Source organism: Pundamilia nyererei, unplaced genomic scaffold (genome assembly GCF_000239375.1).
Source record: "Pundamilia nyererei isolate P.nyererei 1_Seehausen unplaced genomic scaffold, PunNye1.0 scaffold00099, whole genome shotgun sequence".
Taxonomy (NCBI): Eukaryota; Metazoa; Chordata; class Actinopteri; order Cichliformes; family Cichlidae; genus Pundamilia; species Pundamilia nyererei.
The window spans coordinates 552,044-569,277 of NW_005187500.1; the positions used below are offsets into that span (position 1 = coordinate 552,044).

Here is a 17,234-nt window from a genome sequence, read left to right on the forward strand (position 1 = left end):
ATGCTCACTGCGCAGCGGGCATCAGAGCTGCATCCGGGCTGAGTTCCCTTCACTTCAAGTCTTCGGCTCCTATGTGCACTTGTCTCTCACACGCAGCAGCAGCAGTAGTTTTGTGTGCTGTGCTTTCAAACCTGCGCTTTGAACAGCGCCTTGTTCAAGTTCAACTCAGCCTCTGATGAGCAGCTGAAGTTTAGGCAAAAAAAAAAAGACAAACCCCCTACAAGGAGCAGCAACCATGACAGAGTATGTACAAGTTATTAACCCGCATTACACCACACGGAGCACGGGTCCTATTTCAAGGGGATATGTCTGAGGTGGCTGCGGGCGGGGGGGGTCTGCGCTCAGGTACACGCAGCCAATGAGGGCAGGAGGGAGTGCCCACAACAACCGAGAGGCGGTCCGCGTCGGCACAGACACAGCACACCTTCAGATGGGGATGAAGTAGCAGCGGCAGTCGAGCAACACAGAAAGAGCAGCGTCTGAACCGCGGATCCGGAGGTTTTCTTCACTTGGGGGGGGGACAGGTGACCGACCGCTCCCGCGTCCTTCGGTGGAAATTACTGCTCGTACACCTTCCAGGCACGCGCACCCTCCGATTCCCACAATAGATGTGACTGAACTACATTTCTGTCTGATCATCTAAGCCCGGCACACCAACATGGAAAATGCGCACACTAAATCGGCGACTGAAGTTTTAGACAACTTCGGTGTGAACGAAAACACTGGGCTGACTCTCGAACAGGTCAAAGCCAACCTGGAGAAATATGGACCGAACGGTGAGTAGCTCTGTAAATCATTTCGCTCTTAAATTTGCGGCTCGTGGCTGCTGCGTGTCATGATGTATATCGATTCATTTCCCAGGAAATCCCTCAGCAGCCGTTATATTTCAAGCTGAGGCAGATCGTGCGCGTAAAAAACAGCCCCGTTCCCTCAGGCGCACAGTCAGTGGAAATGTCAGAGGCACATTCATTGATGCACATGCCCGTGTTGAAACACCTCGCAGCGAGCACATAGAAGCCCCGTCTGGGAAGGAAAGGTGTAATGCAAGCCTGACCAATCCAGCTACATCTGTGTTTGAGTTAGTCCCCCTCCCCGAGGTCGTAGTCCCCCTCCCCGAGGTCGCCTCGTGTCTGGTCTGGTTTGAAGTCATGTCAAGTGGCTTAGTGAGCAGAAGACAGCGCGCTTGTATCTCACCAAAACCAAAGAAGGGTCCACTGACCAAATACCGACACAGTATGCGCAGCTGTGTGAGGACGGGCATCCTCGGCTGTCCTGCAGAGTTCGGGCTTTGGGGCATGGTCTGTGCCGTAAATAATCACACTGAAAATCTTGAACAACCTGTTTTCACTTTCAACAGTGGTTCTTACACAGGGCCTCTACTTTGCAGTTCAAATTACACGATAACAGAGGGAGTAGCTGGGTCAAGTCATGTAACGTTTCAGAGTGACATACTGGACCAGGCCCGGGTTGCCAGGTCTGCCTGTCAAAGCCTCTTTCAATTGAGGCTCTCAGCTGGACTCATGCTAATCATGAGCAAGCCTGTCCAGGTCTACCTCATCGCGTACATGCACCGACACATACTGGTGTTTGCGTGGTTTTGTGTGGAGTTTGGGCCTGACACCAACGCACCTATCGCTCCTGGCCTGTCATTTGCATGTGCTGCCAAGCTGTTGAGCAGAGCCGCGCATTGTGCCAGTCGAACAGTAGCCCTTTTGTTGCAGCCAGCCGACTCTACCCAGGGGCTCATGATGACTTCATGGAAAAAAGCAACGTCTTGCTACAGATAACATCTCTTTCGCTTTGAGCTGTGAACTTCCTGCCTTGTGTGAGCGCGCTGCAGAGAAACACTGGAGGGAGGGAATACCCCCCTTTTTTTTCCAGTTTTTGGGGGCTACCTGCAAAAGGGTTATCATGTGCTTTTTCCCAAGTCAAAGCTGTTGAAAAATGACAGCAGGAGAGTTGACGGGTCTGTTTACTATTTTAGTGCATGTCCCTGCAAAGTGATGTACGGCTGCTTAACTGCTGCTTCCCCTCTGCTCGCAAACCACAGACTTTGTAGATGAAGCAAGGGCCTCATATGCGCCCTGGTGTTTTGTTCCAGGCTACGTTCGTTCAAAGCAGCTCGCGGCTGGTATGATTACCTTGCCTCCACTGACATGTGTGCACTGTCTGGTTAGCAGGGGACCCCAAACATGCGAGATCCTCCACTATTCGTCTGAGCTCAGCGTTTGCCTCGGTTTGGAGGCAGATAGGACGTGAAAATGACGCGAGCTGCTGTCCAAGTGTCGCTCCAGCTGTCTTGTGTAAGGAGGCACGACACGCTAGGAAGATTACATGATCTGTTTGACTCAGAAATGACACTGTTGTGGGCCTGGTGGGACTTTATCCTCTTGCACTGCCTCTGCTGTTTGAGATGAGACTGTGTCCTGCACTATTATGTCGGTGCATAATATGGAGGTCACAAATAAAGGGAAACCACCATGAGGTAAAATATCGGCCTAGTATGAGATTTTTCCCCTGATTGTGGTGTAGATTGCAACAGGTTCAAACCGTACTGATATTTATATCATCTTTCTTTGTAACTTGTTGCTGAAACGTAAATACAGGTGAGCTTTCTATCAGCACTTTAAACGCGCTCCATCGGAGCAGCCGCCCTCAGGCTTTGTTGGAACATTAGCTCCCACATATGGAGAGAGCCTTTTCTACACAGCAGCCTGTGCTGCAGAAAGGAGGCAGCTGGCCTTTTATTCACACCTTCCGTTTATGGTCTAGCAGCAGCTCGCTTATTTGCAACTCCATTCACAGAGACGCACACTACAGGCATCCAGCTAAACTACTGTTGAGCGCTGCAAGCACCTCAATTTGTGAGACAGTTTATCACTTTCATCATTGTGATGCAGCAGGAGAGAGGAAGTCGCAGGTCTGTCTCTCCTGTGTGTGGGTGCACACTTGTGGTGCTCAGTGATTGTGTGCTGCACTCATTGTTAGGAAGAGTCAGAAAAACGACACGTTTGCTCTCTAAACTTTCTTTGTTTAATAACCGACATTTTAAAGTAGCTGACACTCGAATGAATGAACGAGTGTTCGTGGCATCAGTCTTCTTCTTAGGAATTGAATATATTAAATGATGTTTAAATTGAGAAGGATTCTTACTCGGAGCATGTTAAATAATTAGATTTCATTCATATGCTCCTGTTTTGGAACAAAGGCCCCTTCTGTGACTAACTTACAGTGTGAGGCTTTTCTATTTCCTTTCTTTATGGGTTCTGTTTTTTCAGTTACTTTGCACAAGTGCAGAGCCTTCAGTATAGCCTGAATGTGTTAGGATGTCACTCGACACTCCCTGGAGTATAGTTGTGCAACATTTACAGGTTAAACAACTTGGTATGACGTGTCATTGCGCCACCATTGCTCCGTGTCCAAAATGACATGCGTTTTCTGGCTCGCAGATGGAAATGCTTAGAGTCAAATTGCCGGTGGCAGCAAACCGAAAGTGTTCGATTGATAAACTGTCATGAATGCCACTGAGCTTCTTCTCTTCTTTGAAGTTGTTTGAATTAAAGCGTTTGGTTACTTTCACTGATGGAAGCTGCCTGTTGTTGTTATTCTAAGGTGATTCTGTCTTTATCTAAGCTGTTTCTTCAGTCTGGTTTCTGCCACACATAATAACTACAGCTTCCTCTGGTAGGATCTCGCTCTCACACAGGGCTGTTTCTCTTCCTGTTCTGCAGATCAACATAAAAGCTGCCTGACTTAATCTCTCCTCCATTTGAAATGTGAGAGACACGCTGCTTCCTGCTCCTCCTCTCTGCCGGCACACTCACCATGGCGCTTTGCAGAGCGCGTCTCGATCACTGAAAAGTGTCCAGTTGAGACTTAAACTGCGGTAACAGTGTTGGTGTTGTGTGGGCTGAGAGAAGTTGTAGAAAAGTAATTTGAAGTCTTCGGGGTGTTGAGTCACTTCCCTGTTGTAGTGGCTCTGTGCGTGCCTGCCCAGCTGCCTTCTAAGGGACTGTGATCCTGTTCTAGCTTGTCACTTGTCTCGGCTTCTTCCCTCCCACCCCTGCATGTGTCACTCATCATCAAGCCCTTATGTTAACATGATATTGAGTCATGAGGCTCTAACACGTTGCCCGGATGCTCTGCTACAGCACGGTCCGATCCACAGAGGAGATGCACGGAGTTTGTGTTCCAAAGTGTGGGCAGTATGCAGAGCGTGTGCTGTAGCCTACACTGCCTTCAAATATACCACAAAGAGGTAAAGAGCACATGAAAGTCATTAAATAGCATTCAGAGACGTCCAAGAGCAGCGTGGGTTATGGATAATCAGCTGCATGTCAATTAATGATCATTAGTGGCTGGAACACTAGAACCTAACAGTTGGATCAATGGTTAAATAACAGACTGAATCTAAAAGATGGCAGCAGTTCCCAGTCTGAAAGGTGAAGCCAATGGCCAGCAGGGGGCGCCTCCTCTGGTTTGGATGCTGAAGCTTGTGATCTGAGTAAACACTTTCCTGATGAGTTTGTGATTCTAATCGTTAGTTTCAAGTTTAGTACCGCAGAACGTTCATGTAGAAAATCATTCGTATTGTAAGTAAAACGTGATGAAGCTGAGTGTGCCTACAAGTTGCGATTGCACGCACATGCAACGAGCGTCCTTGCTTTTTGTGTTAATTCCACCCAATGACTGTAGTAGTTTCTACAGTCACCGATTCTGCCCTTTACTAGCAACACTTTATGCACCCATCCATCGAGCCAGCGTCTCAATCACTTATCTGTCTACATATTGTATATAATAAAAAAGAAAATGTCACCATAACCATGCTCAGCTTGCACGTGACCCTCCAGAGTGTGGCCCACAATCCAAACAACGGAGCTGTACGAAGGAAAGGGAAGTACAGAGTGTTGGCTTCACAGGCAGACCTGCTTTAGGAGCTGTTTTTGGCCCTTTCTGAATACGATGGTTAAAACTACCGATCATTTTGGCAAAATAACCACACACTGTTCGAAGAGGATGGTGCATTTATAGCAGTTGTTTGGGGTTCGTTTCAGACGTCGAGAACAATCGTGTCCCTGTGATTATGAGCTGTTAGCAGGTGGGTGTGATGGCAGGATCACAGACATGGCTGAGAAGGGGCTTTTACAATGTTAAGCATATATTTAAATGCTAGGGCACAAGCATTCACACAGCCTATAGAAGTCGCTCAACTAGTTTCAGTGGCCTCCATTGCTTCAGGGTTCACATCAGTGAAGTTGTAATCTATCAGGCACGTGATTGGACAGAAGTAGCGCTCTGGTTTCCAAACCTAGAAGAAACTCTATAAATACACAGATATTTCAGTCTGTCCGTTTGGGGATTTCTGGCTATTTTCCACAGCGTCTTCGTTTGGTGGCCAGATGCCTGTTGAGATGTTCGAAAAATGGTTCTTTGCACAGCTGTGACCTTAAAGAGGAAACTCTGAGCCCTGACGCGATACGGGCTCTTTGCTAATCATCTCAAGCATGTCCTGCTCTGTTGACAGGCCCTCTTCCTTTTCCTCTATAATTTGACAGCAGAGCTGAAGATACTTAGTGGCAATATGTGGGGAAAAGCACTTTATTGGATGCTTATTTAAACTTGCATCTGATGTAGAAAGAGCAGTGTGCAGTGTGCGTGGGGTGTGAACAGTTAGAGAGCAGTGTTCTTTACATTAAGGCCTAAATATAGATGTTGTATCTCTGGTCTTCATCAGCACTTTCACTCTTTCGTGGCTCAGTCGAGCATGGCGTGCAAATGATCGATGCAGTAAAATAAGCAGGACACTTGCATGCGTGCATTTAGAACGTGAGAATGATGCTACAGTTTGATTTCAGCATGCTCTATCTTGTGCAACAACCAAAGGGAAAAAACTCGCTCTCTTTTTCCCTGACCACAGCTTTGATGACGTCAGATACAGTGCAGCCAATGGACAGCTGCAGCGGCCGTTACCCTCAATCTCATGTCGTAACTGGCTCGAAAAGAGGAAAATCTCCACTTTGAAACTAAATTCAGTCTCTCTAATGACGCAGACTTTCAGAGAGAAGCTGCACAAAAGAGCTAATCTCCTTTCAGCTTTGACAGCTGATGGTATTTCTCCTCTGTGGGCTCAGCAGGGGAAGAATCACGACCCTATCGGTTAATCGATATCATCGCAGCTAATGCCAAATTGTATTGAGCAGAACATCCTGCGTCCTTTTTGTCCCCACTGTGCATGTTAATATAATTTTTCTTCCACCAAAATGAAACCATAGTTCCAACTTATTTTGACAAAGTTTGTATAATGTGAACTGGGAAAACGCCAATGCTGTTCTTATTCTGCTGTTAGGGAAAACTTGGTCCTTTGTTGCTCAAGAAATCTTGACTTATTCTAACTTTATATTTCAGGATTTTTCCTGAAATATTTCAAAGAACAGCAGAATTTTTGCCGGCAATAAAAACTTTACAGAAACTGAGCTGTGCTTCCACTGATGTTTGAATGCCTGCAGGCTAAAGGATTCACTACTTCAGAAATTGGTCCAATACTGTTTCAAATAACTGAATCAAATATATGTGACATTGAGCCAATTTGGGTTGGCTCAAAATTTGACAAGATGTTGCCAGTTCCAGTAGCAGGAATCCCTCTCTTCTAGCTTTTTCTTTGTGTGGGAATTTGCATTTTGGGGAAAAGCCACATTTTGGCTGGGTCACCAGTGAACATTTCTATGCTTCTCTCAAACTGAGTTGTTGTCACTTCAGAAGTCATCAGACTTTTCCTCTAACTACACGGTCACCATTTCTGCAGCTCCAACACTCTACGACTACTTTCACTGTTTGTGACTAAACAGCTGCTCCCCTCAGCTTTGTTGCGTGCTGCTAAATAGCATTAGCATGCTACACTAGAATCCTCGTGTTCTCATTGGCGTTTAGCTCAAAGCACCACAGTTAGCTTGGCTGTGTTGACTTAATCTTCTTTTGTTTGAGCGGAGCAGCTTTAATCCACTATGAACGATTTCTGGGGCTTAAATGACTGAACATCGGCCGTATGTGAGGACTTGATGTTCTTGTAGTAACTTTAGCATCACTGCTCTTGTTCCTGTGGTAGCAGATCTTTAGGGTTGCCTGGCAGAGGTCAGGGATTCCTAAAGATGGTCGCTGATACTCGCCCACGTGACGTAGTTCGATATGAGCTCCTCAGAATAGGGAAGCCCTCTGTCGATATTTATGTAAAGGAGAGAAACTTTGACATTATCAGACTGCGGATGTCTGTTCTGCAGTCACTTGCAGTGTTTTCTGTGCAGCGGCGATAATGATGTTAGGGTGGAGAATGAAGTACATTTATCATTCACATTTGATACGGTTAATGCATTCAGACCTTTTCCAGTGGGACAACACATTTAGTGGATGTAGGAAGCTATCATTAGGGGTTACCATCATGCTATTTATAGACCTGTTTTGCATTCAGGGTTAGTGGATGGAGCCGAATCCTTCAGCTAGTGCCCCGAGCAGTACACGCCTCACCACACTGCCTCCATACTCCTTTCTCCTTCACCCCCGTGCTCCTCCTCAATCGATGGGTGACTGTAAGCTGTGTGCTCGGAGGTGTGTCTGCTTGTCTGCATGCTAATGGTGTTTTAGTAGCAGGCCAGCAGTGAGCTTATCTACATGAGAATGTGTGGGGGCTTGATGCCTGCATGCTACATCAAGGTCCCACTGATTGCATAATAGTTATTCTTGGTCAATTCTGACAGACACTTGCACATTACCTTGTAACGCACTTGTTTTCAAGGAGTCTTCATGAGTCAAGTCGCCATGGTAACTGCTGAAAACTTTGTTGTGTTTGTAGTTTTCACAAGTCAGCCTGGATTCTGGCTTGTTAACACTGCTTAACACACTCAGATGTGATGTTTACTGGGGGTTTTAATGATCTGGCCTGTAATTTGTTAATGGACTCAGAGCAAGGGGGAGGGGGGGGGCAGCTCGGACTGTGAGATCCTTTATCGGCAGATTGTTTGCAGTGCAGAAAGAAAGACGGACTGTTTCCTGCTTTGCTTCCTGATGCTCTGAACACAGAGAGCATCTCACTGTTGCTGTTGTTGGCAACTGTCTCCAGGAAGTGTCTCCCTTCTTCTAGGCACTGCTCAGTTTTTCTGTTCTGTGTAAACAGCCTCTTTTATTCATTGTCTGGGCTGGAAGAAGGGAGGAGGAGGTGGGGAGGTGCTGTGGGGACATGAGGAGAGAGGTGAAGTCAGTATTCAGGAATGTGCCTGGGCAAGCCTCGCGTTGACAGAGCCCGGATGACTGGGAGGGAATCCTTGGCAGAGGGAAGCCGGGGAACCCCATTCAACACCTCCATCTCTTTTCCTCGCTGTATCCCCCACCCTCGTGTCTGTCTCGTCCTTTCAGTCAGCCCGTCTTTGTCTCATGCAGTCGGGTCACAGCCAGCCTGTCTGCCATAAAAACATTATACAACCGGGGAGGCACAGTTATGGGGAAAGAGGCTTATGTCACACTGGTGGAGCATGGAAAACAGCAGAACCCACTTCTCCACATTTCTGCTGCTGCTGGCAGAGTGCACTCAGAAAACCCTTCAGATGGCAGGTTAGAAAAGCTATTCACAGTGACTCATCAGCTATTAATACACAGTCTGAGGAGGGTGTTTTGTGGAGCGGAGAGAGCTGACCACAGTGTGAGGGTCAACCCCCGCAAGATGGTTGTTTTCTAATACAGAAATGCTAACAGATCAGCTGCAGGTTTGACCTTATCAAACCTTATCAAGTGGACATTGAAGTGGTGGCCTGTGTGTAGTTTTATTAAAGTAAATAAAGGAGCCTTTTCATCTAATTTGGCATGCTCCCCGGTTGCTTTTAGCATCTCTTCTCCACCTAAAAACACAGTTTATTTCTCTCTGCGCCAGCGAGTGGAAGGAGTGCCGAGGCCTCATGTCACGGCCTCTTTCCAGTTCCTCTCTACACATTAGACACACGTGTTGCACAGTGTGGTCAGAGCATGCAGAGAAACACGGGGTTTCCACTGCTTAAAGGAGAATGCTGCTATTATTGAGAGCTGCAGCCCACTGCCTTCTAAGTATAGCTGCTTTTCCACAGTCATTCTGTAATGAGGGCTGTAATTCAAGCTTTTACTTATTTTATATGCAGAAAAAGCTTCACTTAAAAGGAGTGGATTAAAGAATAATATTTTTTTGATTCCCTTAGTCGGTAAAAAAACACGCACACTCTCCTGGAAAGAATTCATAACTAATCCCGCCGAAGCAAACGCGTCCAGTGATGCATCCTCAGGTCGTTTGCTACGTCCGACCTGTTCAGTCGTAACTTTGCACTGGACCCGATATGGGCCCGACAAACACGGCGACTATGCTTTTGTCTCATTGTGGTGACACTGATCAACAGTGCTTGTCAATTGGAGCATTTTTAGAACATGACTGATGTGTTTTCTACTCTTGCCGCTGACTCATGTACGTGGGGGGATGTTGGAATGCCAAAAAACAAACAATTTCTCCTTTGAAATGTCGATTAAGCCTGAAAATGACAAGAAAATGTTACAGAACGGAGCAACGTGCTGAAATCTTGGTGATTGTTTTTGTGGGATATTAGCTCGTGGATGAACAAAAGGGTTTGGTGCAGTAAACAGAATGTGCACCAGTGCTGAGAGCAACCTGTTGCCTTGATAAACTAACACAGATTACCTTTATTATAAAGCTAATCTTATTTCTGAACTGAAGTGGCTCATTGGATAGATTAGTTATAATTGCAATCACTCTGTCTCTTACACTAGCATCGGGAGCTTTGCTGCCACGCTCAGAAACAGCATGGAAGCTGCAGGGATTCATGAGGTTGGACGTTTATAACAAAGTTAGTTAAAAAATTTAGTTTAGTTTTGAGCAAAAAAAGTGTCTCCCATATACGACTGTCAGCTTACTGAATAACCTGTTTGCAATCAGCAGTGACTTGATAATGAGGTCAGTCAGAGGTCGCCCGGGCCTTCAGAAATATCTGATTAACAGGCAGTGGGTATGGGTTTCCAAAAGAATATCAACTGAAGTTTTATAACTTGGCTTTTCAGTCTTAGTGAAGAAACGCTCGTCATGAAACATCTGTGAGGTGGCGAGACTGAGTCTGGTTAGCCGTTACATCACCACGAGCAGTCAAAGGTGATTGGTGGTCTGTGGTTCGCTGTGCAAAACATCCCGAGCTGCACTTCCATGAGTGGCTGATCCTAGAATTGGACTTGCTGGTCATCACAACAGTAGACGTGTGATTGCGTCCTGTAGTCCTCGGCTTGGAAAAACAACGGCGTCGCTGTCCTGCCTCACTGCGCGGAGCGTTTAATCATCGTAACCAAGCGGAACAATTCAACAGAGCAATTTGTGCGTGTCCGTGCATCTTAAAGTCACACTGAGGTAATTAACTGCTCTCTTCTTGTTTTTCTCCTCCGCCTCGGCCCTGCCGATTCGACTCTTCTACGACCTGCACCGCGTGACATCCACAGAGCTCCCAGCTGAAGAAGGTAAATATTGATTTTTGCACTGAGCTGTGATCCTCCTCTCTGTGCTTAATGAAGTATCCTGAGCCGGGATCTTTTCTTTCTTTCTTGTTGTTGACTGAGGGGTAATCTTGGCAGTGTCCACTATAGCAGCTACCCACCCATGGACACACAACACTGTAGATACAGCATTGGTCTTGTTTTATCAGTATTAGAGAGCTAATGTCAACACGTCTTTCCAGGACACACGTCTTTACAGCGAGAGCCTTCAACGTTAAATCAAGTGTGATGCATCGAGGTGTGCAATGTGTACTTAAACATTTCAGGCAAGTCCCTGTGGGAGTTGGTGGTGGAGCAGTTTGAAGACCTCTTGGTGAGGATCCTGCTGCTGGCTGCCTGCGTCTCCTTTGTAAGTATGACCCTGCTAATTAAAATGTGTCAGTCTCCATTTTCAGATGTACCGCTCGGGGATCTGAGACCCTAACTGTCCAGGAAGTCGCCACCTAATAGACTGCACTGTTATTCCCCTGTTAGGATTCTGGTTACCCAGTTTGTGTGGAAACGTGTCTGTCGCAGGCTTTTCCACCCAGTGCTGATATGCGTTCAGTGCAGTCTCCTTGCTTGTGCCAAACTGGAAACAAAACTCTCAATCAAAGCTCCCGTTCCCTCAGACTGTGACCCCAGTTGCAGTTTGAGGGAGGTGAAGGTCAGAGAGGGGTGGAGTGGTGCAATCCTCACTGCATAATAACTTTTTCCATCTATTACAGCACAGCACTGGTGACTTGGGATGGAATTGCTCTAGCTGTTTCTGAAAGTAGGAAAACGGCACAAAAACCGACCCAATCTATCTTTTACTGTTTCTTCTGTTAGTGACAAACGCGGAGTGCAGGCGTGGGCTTTGGTGCCATGACTTTGAAGCATGGCTTAAATTTCCTCATGCAAATCAGGCTTTCCTTACTTTTACCAGATTGTTTATAGTGGAACCTGCTCCACTGCTACACTACCCGAACACTTTACAGTGTCACCGTTGCCTGGAGTGGTGTCAGCTCAGAAACTCAAGTTTTCTTGTGACCTGATTCAACTTGAAATCCAAAGTCATCCAGCCCAGAGAGTTGACTTTATTAGAACTCTTATTTCACAGCTATTTTGCTGTTTTGTTGCTGTTTTGAATGTTTCCACTACAACCAGGGTGTGGCTGATTCTCAGTGGACTGAACTTGAGCCCTAATCTCGGACTTATTTGTCTGCTAATTTCAATATATTCAAATTGACAGTATTAGATTCCCTGGTTCCTTTCAATGACGCACCAGTGGGAAACTGGGCAAGTTGGGACATTTTATAAAATATGCTATTAATGTACAGCAAATAAATGAGGAACTGAATTCACAAACAGTTAGTTATGCACCAGCTTACAGTTACAGACTGTGCAAAAGCCTCCTTTCTTTAGACTGTGCTTGGAGAATGGGTGCAGCAGTTTATTGAACTGTGCAAACAGGCATGGAACAGCTGGAAAGTCAATATTTGGTGTGTGCGTCTTTATTCTTGAACAGCCTGAAATCTTGAACTGTTCTTGTACTTTTCTCTGGGTCTCTTGAAGGCTCTTCTTTGGATCTCGGCTGCTTTTTCTTCTTTTCTCAGTCAAGATGAAAACTGAAAACTGCATCTGGATCCAACACCACTGCTGCCCCAAACCCTGACGCAGCCTCCACCATGTAGATATCGGCTCCCTGTCGGACGATTGACATTGACGATGATTTCAGCCCAAAAAATGTAAACTTGGATCCGTGGCTCCATCAGACGTTGCCACTGATTCTCAGCTCAGTTCCTGTGTGACGTGGCATACCTCAGCCTTTTCCCCTTCCTTATAAAATGCTTCGTGACATCCACCCTTCCACTGATGCCGTTCCCGATGAGGCTTCAGTGAACAGTAGGTGGATCAACTGAAGATGCATTTTTCCTGTTTATCCATTTCTCAAGGACGTGACTTTCACATACTGTTCATCTGATGGATGTTAGGCAGAGAGATGTAGCCTGATATTAGGATACATCAAATGTGCGATAACGATGTTTCTGTGGAAGTTAAGAAAGTATTGTTTTGGAAGTGAGCGAAGGTCATTTCCATCTTTCTTTTCCAGTGAGCTTCATTGTGTCAGTGATGACACGCTTCCTGTTTTGCAGTGTGTGTGTATTGAAATGAGGTGGCAGCAGCACCACGGTAGTGTAATAGTAGTGACTCAGCATTATGTCACAGTGCCCGTCAGCACAAAGGCAGCTGGGGGCACATTTAAAGTAAAAGATATCTGCTAAAGTAACTGAACCCTGTGACTCCTCAGGAGCTGCGCAGTACTGTCACACAACAAAGCTGAAAATGTTTTCTCCGTCTGGGCTGAGCTTTTTAACCAGCTGCCCGAAGCCCTGCTTTTCCACTATGCAACCACTTCAGTGCTTTCCATCCACCGTTTGCTCTTCCTGTCATGTGGAGAGCGATGTGTGGGTCACGCATCACCAGGTTCCACACGGCTCCCGCGGCTCTCAGACACGCCCGGGCTCGTCTTGGAACATAAACGCATCCTGTTGATGATATCGCAATAATATAGTGATATGACATTTTTCTGTCGTGGATGGTACGGCACAGCCCTCCCTGCCACCTCTTCTTTTGTCTTGCACTCACCCGGCACACTGCACAGCATGCCGAGGAAATTACTTTATTCCTGACTGGACTGAAAATGAGCGGAAAGGCAGACAAAGGAAACTATGAACGACCCTCAGACAAAGTCTGGCTCATTGGAAGCACAATATAAAGAAAGGAGGTGACGCGCAGAAGGCCACACTACACGACGTTCCATGAGTTCTCCTTTCTGATCAATATGATTTATGAATAAGGCTTTTCTGAAACTCTGTGGCATGTCGCTGTGTGTGTGGGATCTGAGGAACGCGAGCTGTATGCTGATGTTGGTGATGGAGCATGAGTTTCCAAACCCATCAGTGAAACTGAGCTTAATTTTGTCTCAGACTGCCAAATGCATGCAGTGAAATTTCCACCAGAATCCCTCAATAAGTTCAAAAAGCCAAAGAAATCTCCAGCTTTTGAACTCCTGCTCGCCGTGAAGGTGGGCGTTGGTACTCGGTCCGCTCTCTGAGCGCGTCCTGGTTTTTTGAGCCATCCATACTCGGAGGACTGACATCGGTGCCCTCCACTCTCCGCTCAGACAGGAGGGAGATTTACCGTCCCACACGATGGGGAATGATGAGCTATCGACCGAGCTCAGGCTGCCGTGACGTATACTCTGGCTCTTAATACTCTGCAGAGAAAATTGTCCTCTGTCTTTGATAAGTCCCATCAGATAATCGAAAAATAGATCCACTTTACCCACTGCTGTCTGTGCTGCTTTCTGCTGCAGTCATTTTAGTTTCTACTCTCACCAGTGATAAAATAATGTGAAAACTATTCTCTGTTCCTCTGGGGTATCTTATTGTGTTATTATTTTATAATGAACCTTAAAGGCACGATGTAGTCTAGAAACAAACTGGACATACAGTGCATGTGTAAAGACAGCTTTAGGCAAAAACCTACAGCTCAGCTGTTGGGTGACTGTGCTTTTGCCACAATAAACTATATCTGGTAAAAAACGATCACAAATTTCAGAGTGCAGGGATGTTTTTCATGCTTAAGCTGCCTGACGCACACAGACGTGTCTTTAAAGACTAATAGATACTGAGTGGTACTAAATGATAAGTTTAGTTTTTCAAAGTTTCTACAAAGTTAAATATGTGTTTATTAGTGGATAATTGTTTCCCGTGACCACTGATGTGAAGGGCAGCCTGTTTAAGAGTCTTTATCATTTTATAGTTTCAGCTGTTTGAATAATAATAATAATGAAAATTTCACAGTTTGAGACAAAGATATAAACCATGTTCTAAGTCTGCATTCATCAGGGAGCTGTGGACTGGACGTCGTGTGATGTTGGTAGGCATTTGTAAAATGTCACACAGGTAAATGAGCAAACTATGTTTTCATAAACACAGTTCAGTCGCAGGTATGCTGTGAATACAACACTAGGTTAAAAAAAACACAGCTTTGACTTCATCCAGTTTGTTCTTTGTAATCCTAATCATTGAAATTACTCAGTGATCTCATACTTTATTGAGTTTTTATCACCCTTGCTTGTCATACATCATAATTATGCTCTGGGCAAGGCAGCTACATGTTTTTGCCATTACTCTGTGTGCACAACTTACCCTTCATTTGATGTAATCTTGGACTTGCAAAACCTGCAGAGTGAAGTGAAGAGCACAGTCTTCTGAGAAATGCACATGAGAGTAATTACAATCATGAATCCACACAGATATTGTTTAAAAAAGTAAAGAAGACAGCTTTTTCTGCCGGGTGTGAGAAATATTAGCTTTTCCCGTGATTTCATTGCACTGTGCTGTACCTCACTGTTGCAGTCATTTGCAGCTTCTAACTGCAGAGAAACAGGCTTGAACCCTCGGGCCATTTCCCAGCCTCTCTGCTTTCAGTGCCTCGGTTGTTAATAGTACAGGCGGTGAGCAGCCCTCTCCTTTCCTGACTTCAGATACACTGGAGGTCAGAATATTACTGCAGTCACATAAAATAAATATACAGAGGAAATATCCTTACTTTTAGTATCATTAACTTTCATAAAAGGTTTTATGGAAGTGAGTTTGATGTGGCTTTGATGGGCGTGTTTATCGAGTCTACAAGATTTTCAACTGCTTTCAAAAAAGTATCGTAGTCATGCCTTCAATGATTTTCCTAAATACTGCCTCTGGCATCTGCCCTTCATACATCATAGTAATGAAAAAGACTCAAACACTGAAATTATTAAAAACCAAACTAAAGCTAAACTGAAACAAGAAAATCCACTCTGGAAACGAACGGATGCTAAGTCCATATGAAATGACATAAAAATACCAGTGGCTGAGTTACCACAAACTTAAGTGTCCACGTCGCAGACCTGCCTGCCCGGCGAGGTCCTTTATTGGCTGAGGGGTCAAAACTCATCATTTACACGTCAGACTGGCTCTGTAGCTGTGTACGTATTAGCCAAAATGAATGTTCAAACTGTTAATAAAAAGGATTGCCATGGCACAAAATAATTGAAGGATTGAAACAATTTGTAGTTCAAATAACTGGATAAAGTGAGCTAGTTGATAGCTGGTTAAAGTAATAAACCAGTAGAAGATGATTAACTAGCTAAACTTTTAAGGTAAATAGCTAAATGTGAAGTAGCGGATAAATATTTTGAGTGGTGGTTTGGTCTATTTCAAAGACATGAGATTGAATTTCCAAGTTAGGAATCTCGTGTGAATGTAAACTTGCAGTGAGCGTGAGTTTATCTTGTAGGACTGTGTAAGGAACCTGAAACCAAAAGATGCTAAAGGCTACACAAGCTAACCTTTAAGTGACGACGTGATGAATCCTGCTTCCGGGCCCAAACTACTCTGCATTTATTAAGTCTGTTGTGTGTTTAACATGTTTTAATGCTTTGTATCTTGTTCTATTTAATCTCAACAAGCCTCTAAAAACAGTCAGTGATCACTGTCGGCCTCTCTCGGTTTTTATTACCGCTATTCATTTTAAAGCTCAGTTTTTAAATCCTTACGATGTAACTCCAGCCCATGCAGCAGTATATTAATGACTAACCTGGTATTGTGGATGGATTATCTCAGTTGTTCTCCTGACTGAAGTTTGGTCCGTTTACAGCATCCTGCCATGTGATTGCATTTGTCCCTAACCATCGGGAACCTTCACGTTAACTTTTATCCAGTGGAAAAAAAGTTAGCATTCATCCTCCAGCTTCACTGTGTTTATGCTAACATAGCTGTGTTGCTAGCGATCACGCAGCACATCATTTTTAAACCAGCTAGCCCAACTTCAGTAACCCTACAAACGTCACTGCTGTTTAGTTTTCTGTCTTCATTTATGTTGGAAGTGATAGCAGAGCTGTACGTTTGAATTTGTTTCAGAAGTCTCTCTGTCAAAACATGCTATATTATGTTTAGATGGAAGCTAGCGAGCTAACTTCCTGCTAACTTCTAACTTAAATGTAATAAATTCTGTTTTCATGGATGCCTGGATGTTAAACTTAATTGTTACACCTGGTAAAGCAGCAATGCTGATGATTTTATTAAAGATGAAAGAATTTAGACAGTTTTTAACTCTCAGTGATACCGCAGTGATCGCTTGACTTATGGACCTGCAGCAGATTTTGGACCCAGAAACGGCTAATGACGTCAGACTTAAAGACAGGATAGCACAGGCCCACTCAAACAGTGACAGCTGCTTTGTTCAAATACTGCTTCGTTTTATTTGTCCTGATTTTATGATTTTGTCGCACCGAGCTTCTTCTGAAAATGTACGCGAGCTAACATAGGTTTTAAAGAGTGCTAGTTTATTATGTTGGCTAAGCTAATTTGTACTGTATGTTCGTATAGGTGTTAGCTCTGTTTGAAGAAGGAGAGGAGACAACCACCGCCTTCGTAGAGCCGATTGTTATTCTTCTTATCCTCATCGCCAATGCTGTTATTGGGGTCTGGCAGGTGAGATGTGTTCTTCGTCCTGTGTCTCTTTTCAGAGTGTTCATTCGATTTGGTCTTCACACACACAGGCTAACAAAGGCTAGTAGTAGTTGATAAACATGCAGCTGTCGCAGAATTCACACACATATGTATGTGTGTGTGTGTGTGTCTATATATATATATATATATATA

At 44.9% G+C, this 17,234-nt stretch overlaps 1 protein-coding gene across 2 annotated transcripts in view; it reads left to right on the top strand.

Annotated features, from left to right (window-relative positions):
- Nucleotides 1-333: 333 nt before the first annotated feature.
- Nucleotides 334-17,234, top strand: part of atp2a3 (ATPase sarcoplasmic/endoplasmic reticulum Ca2+ transporting 3) — a 38,385-nt gene continuing 21,484 nt past the window's right edge. For both annotated transcript variants that reach the window (XM_005740324.1, XM_005740325.1), the window contains exons 1-4: nt 334-776; nt 10,507-10,524; nt 10,827-10,909; nt 16,959-17,063. In XM_005740324.1, the coding sequence (XP_005740381.1) occupies nt 659-776; nt 10,507-10,524; nt 10,827-10,909; nt 16,959-17,063 (324 nt within the window). In that variant the 5' untranslated portion in view covers nt 334-658. The remainder of the gene's footprint in view (nt 777-10,506; nt 10,525-10,826; nt 10,910-16,958; nt 17,064-17,234) is intronic.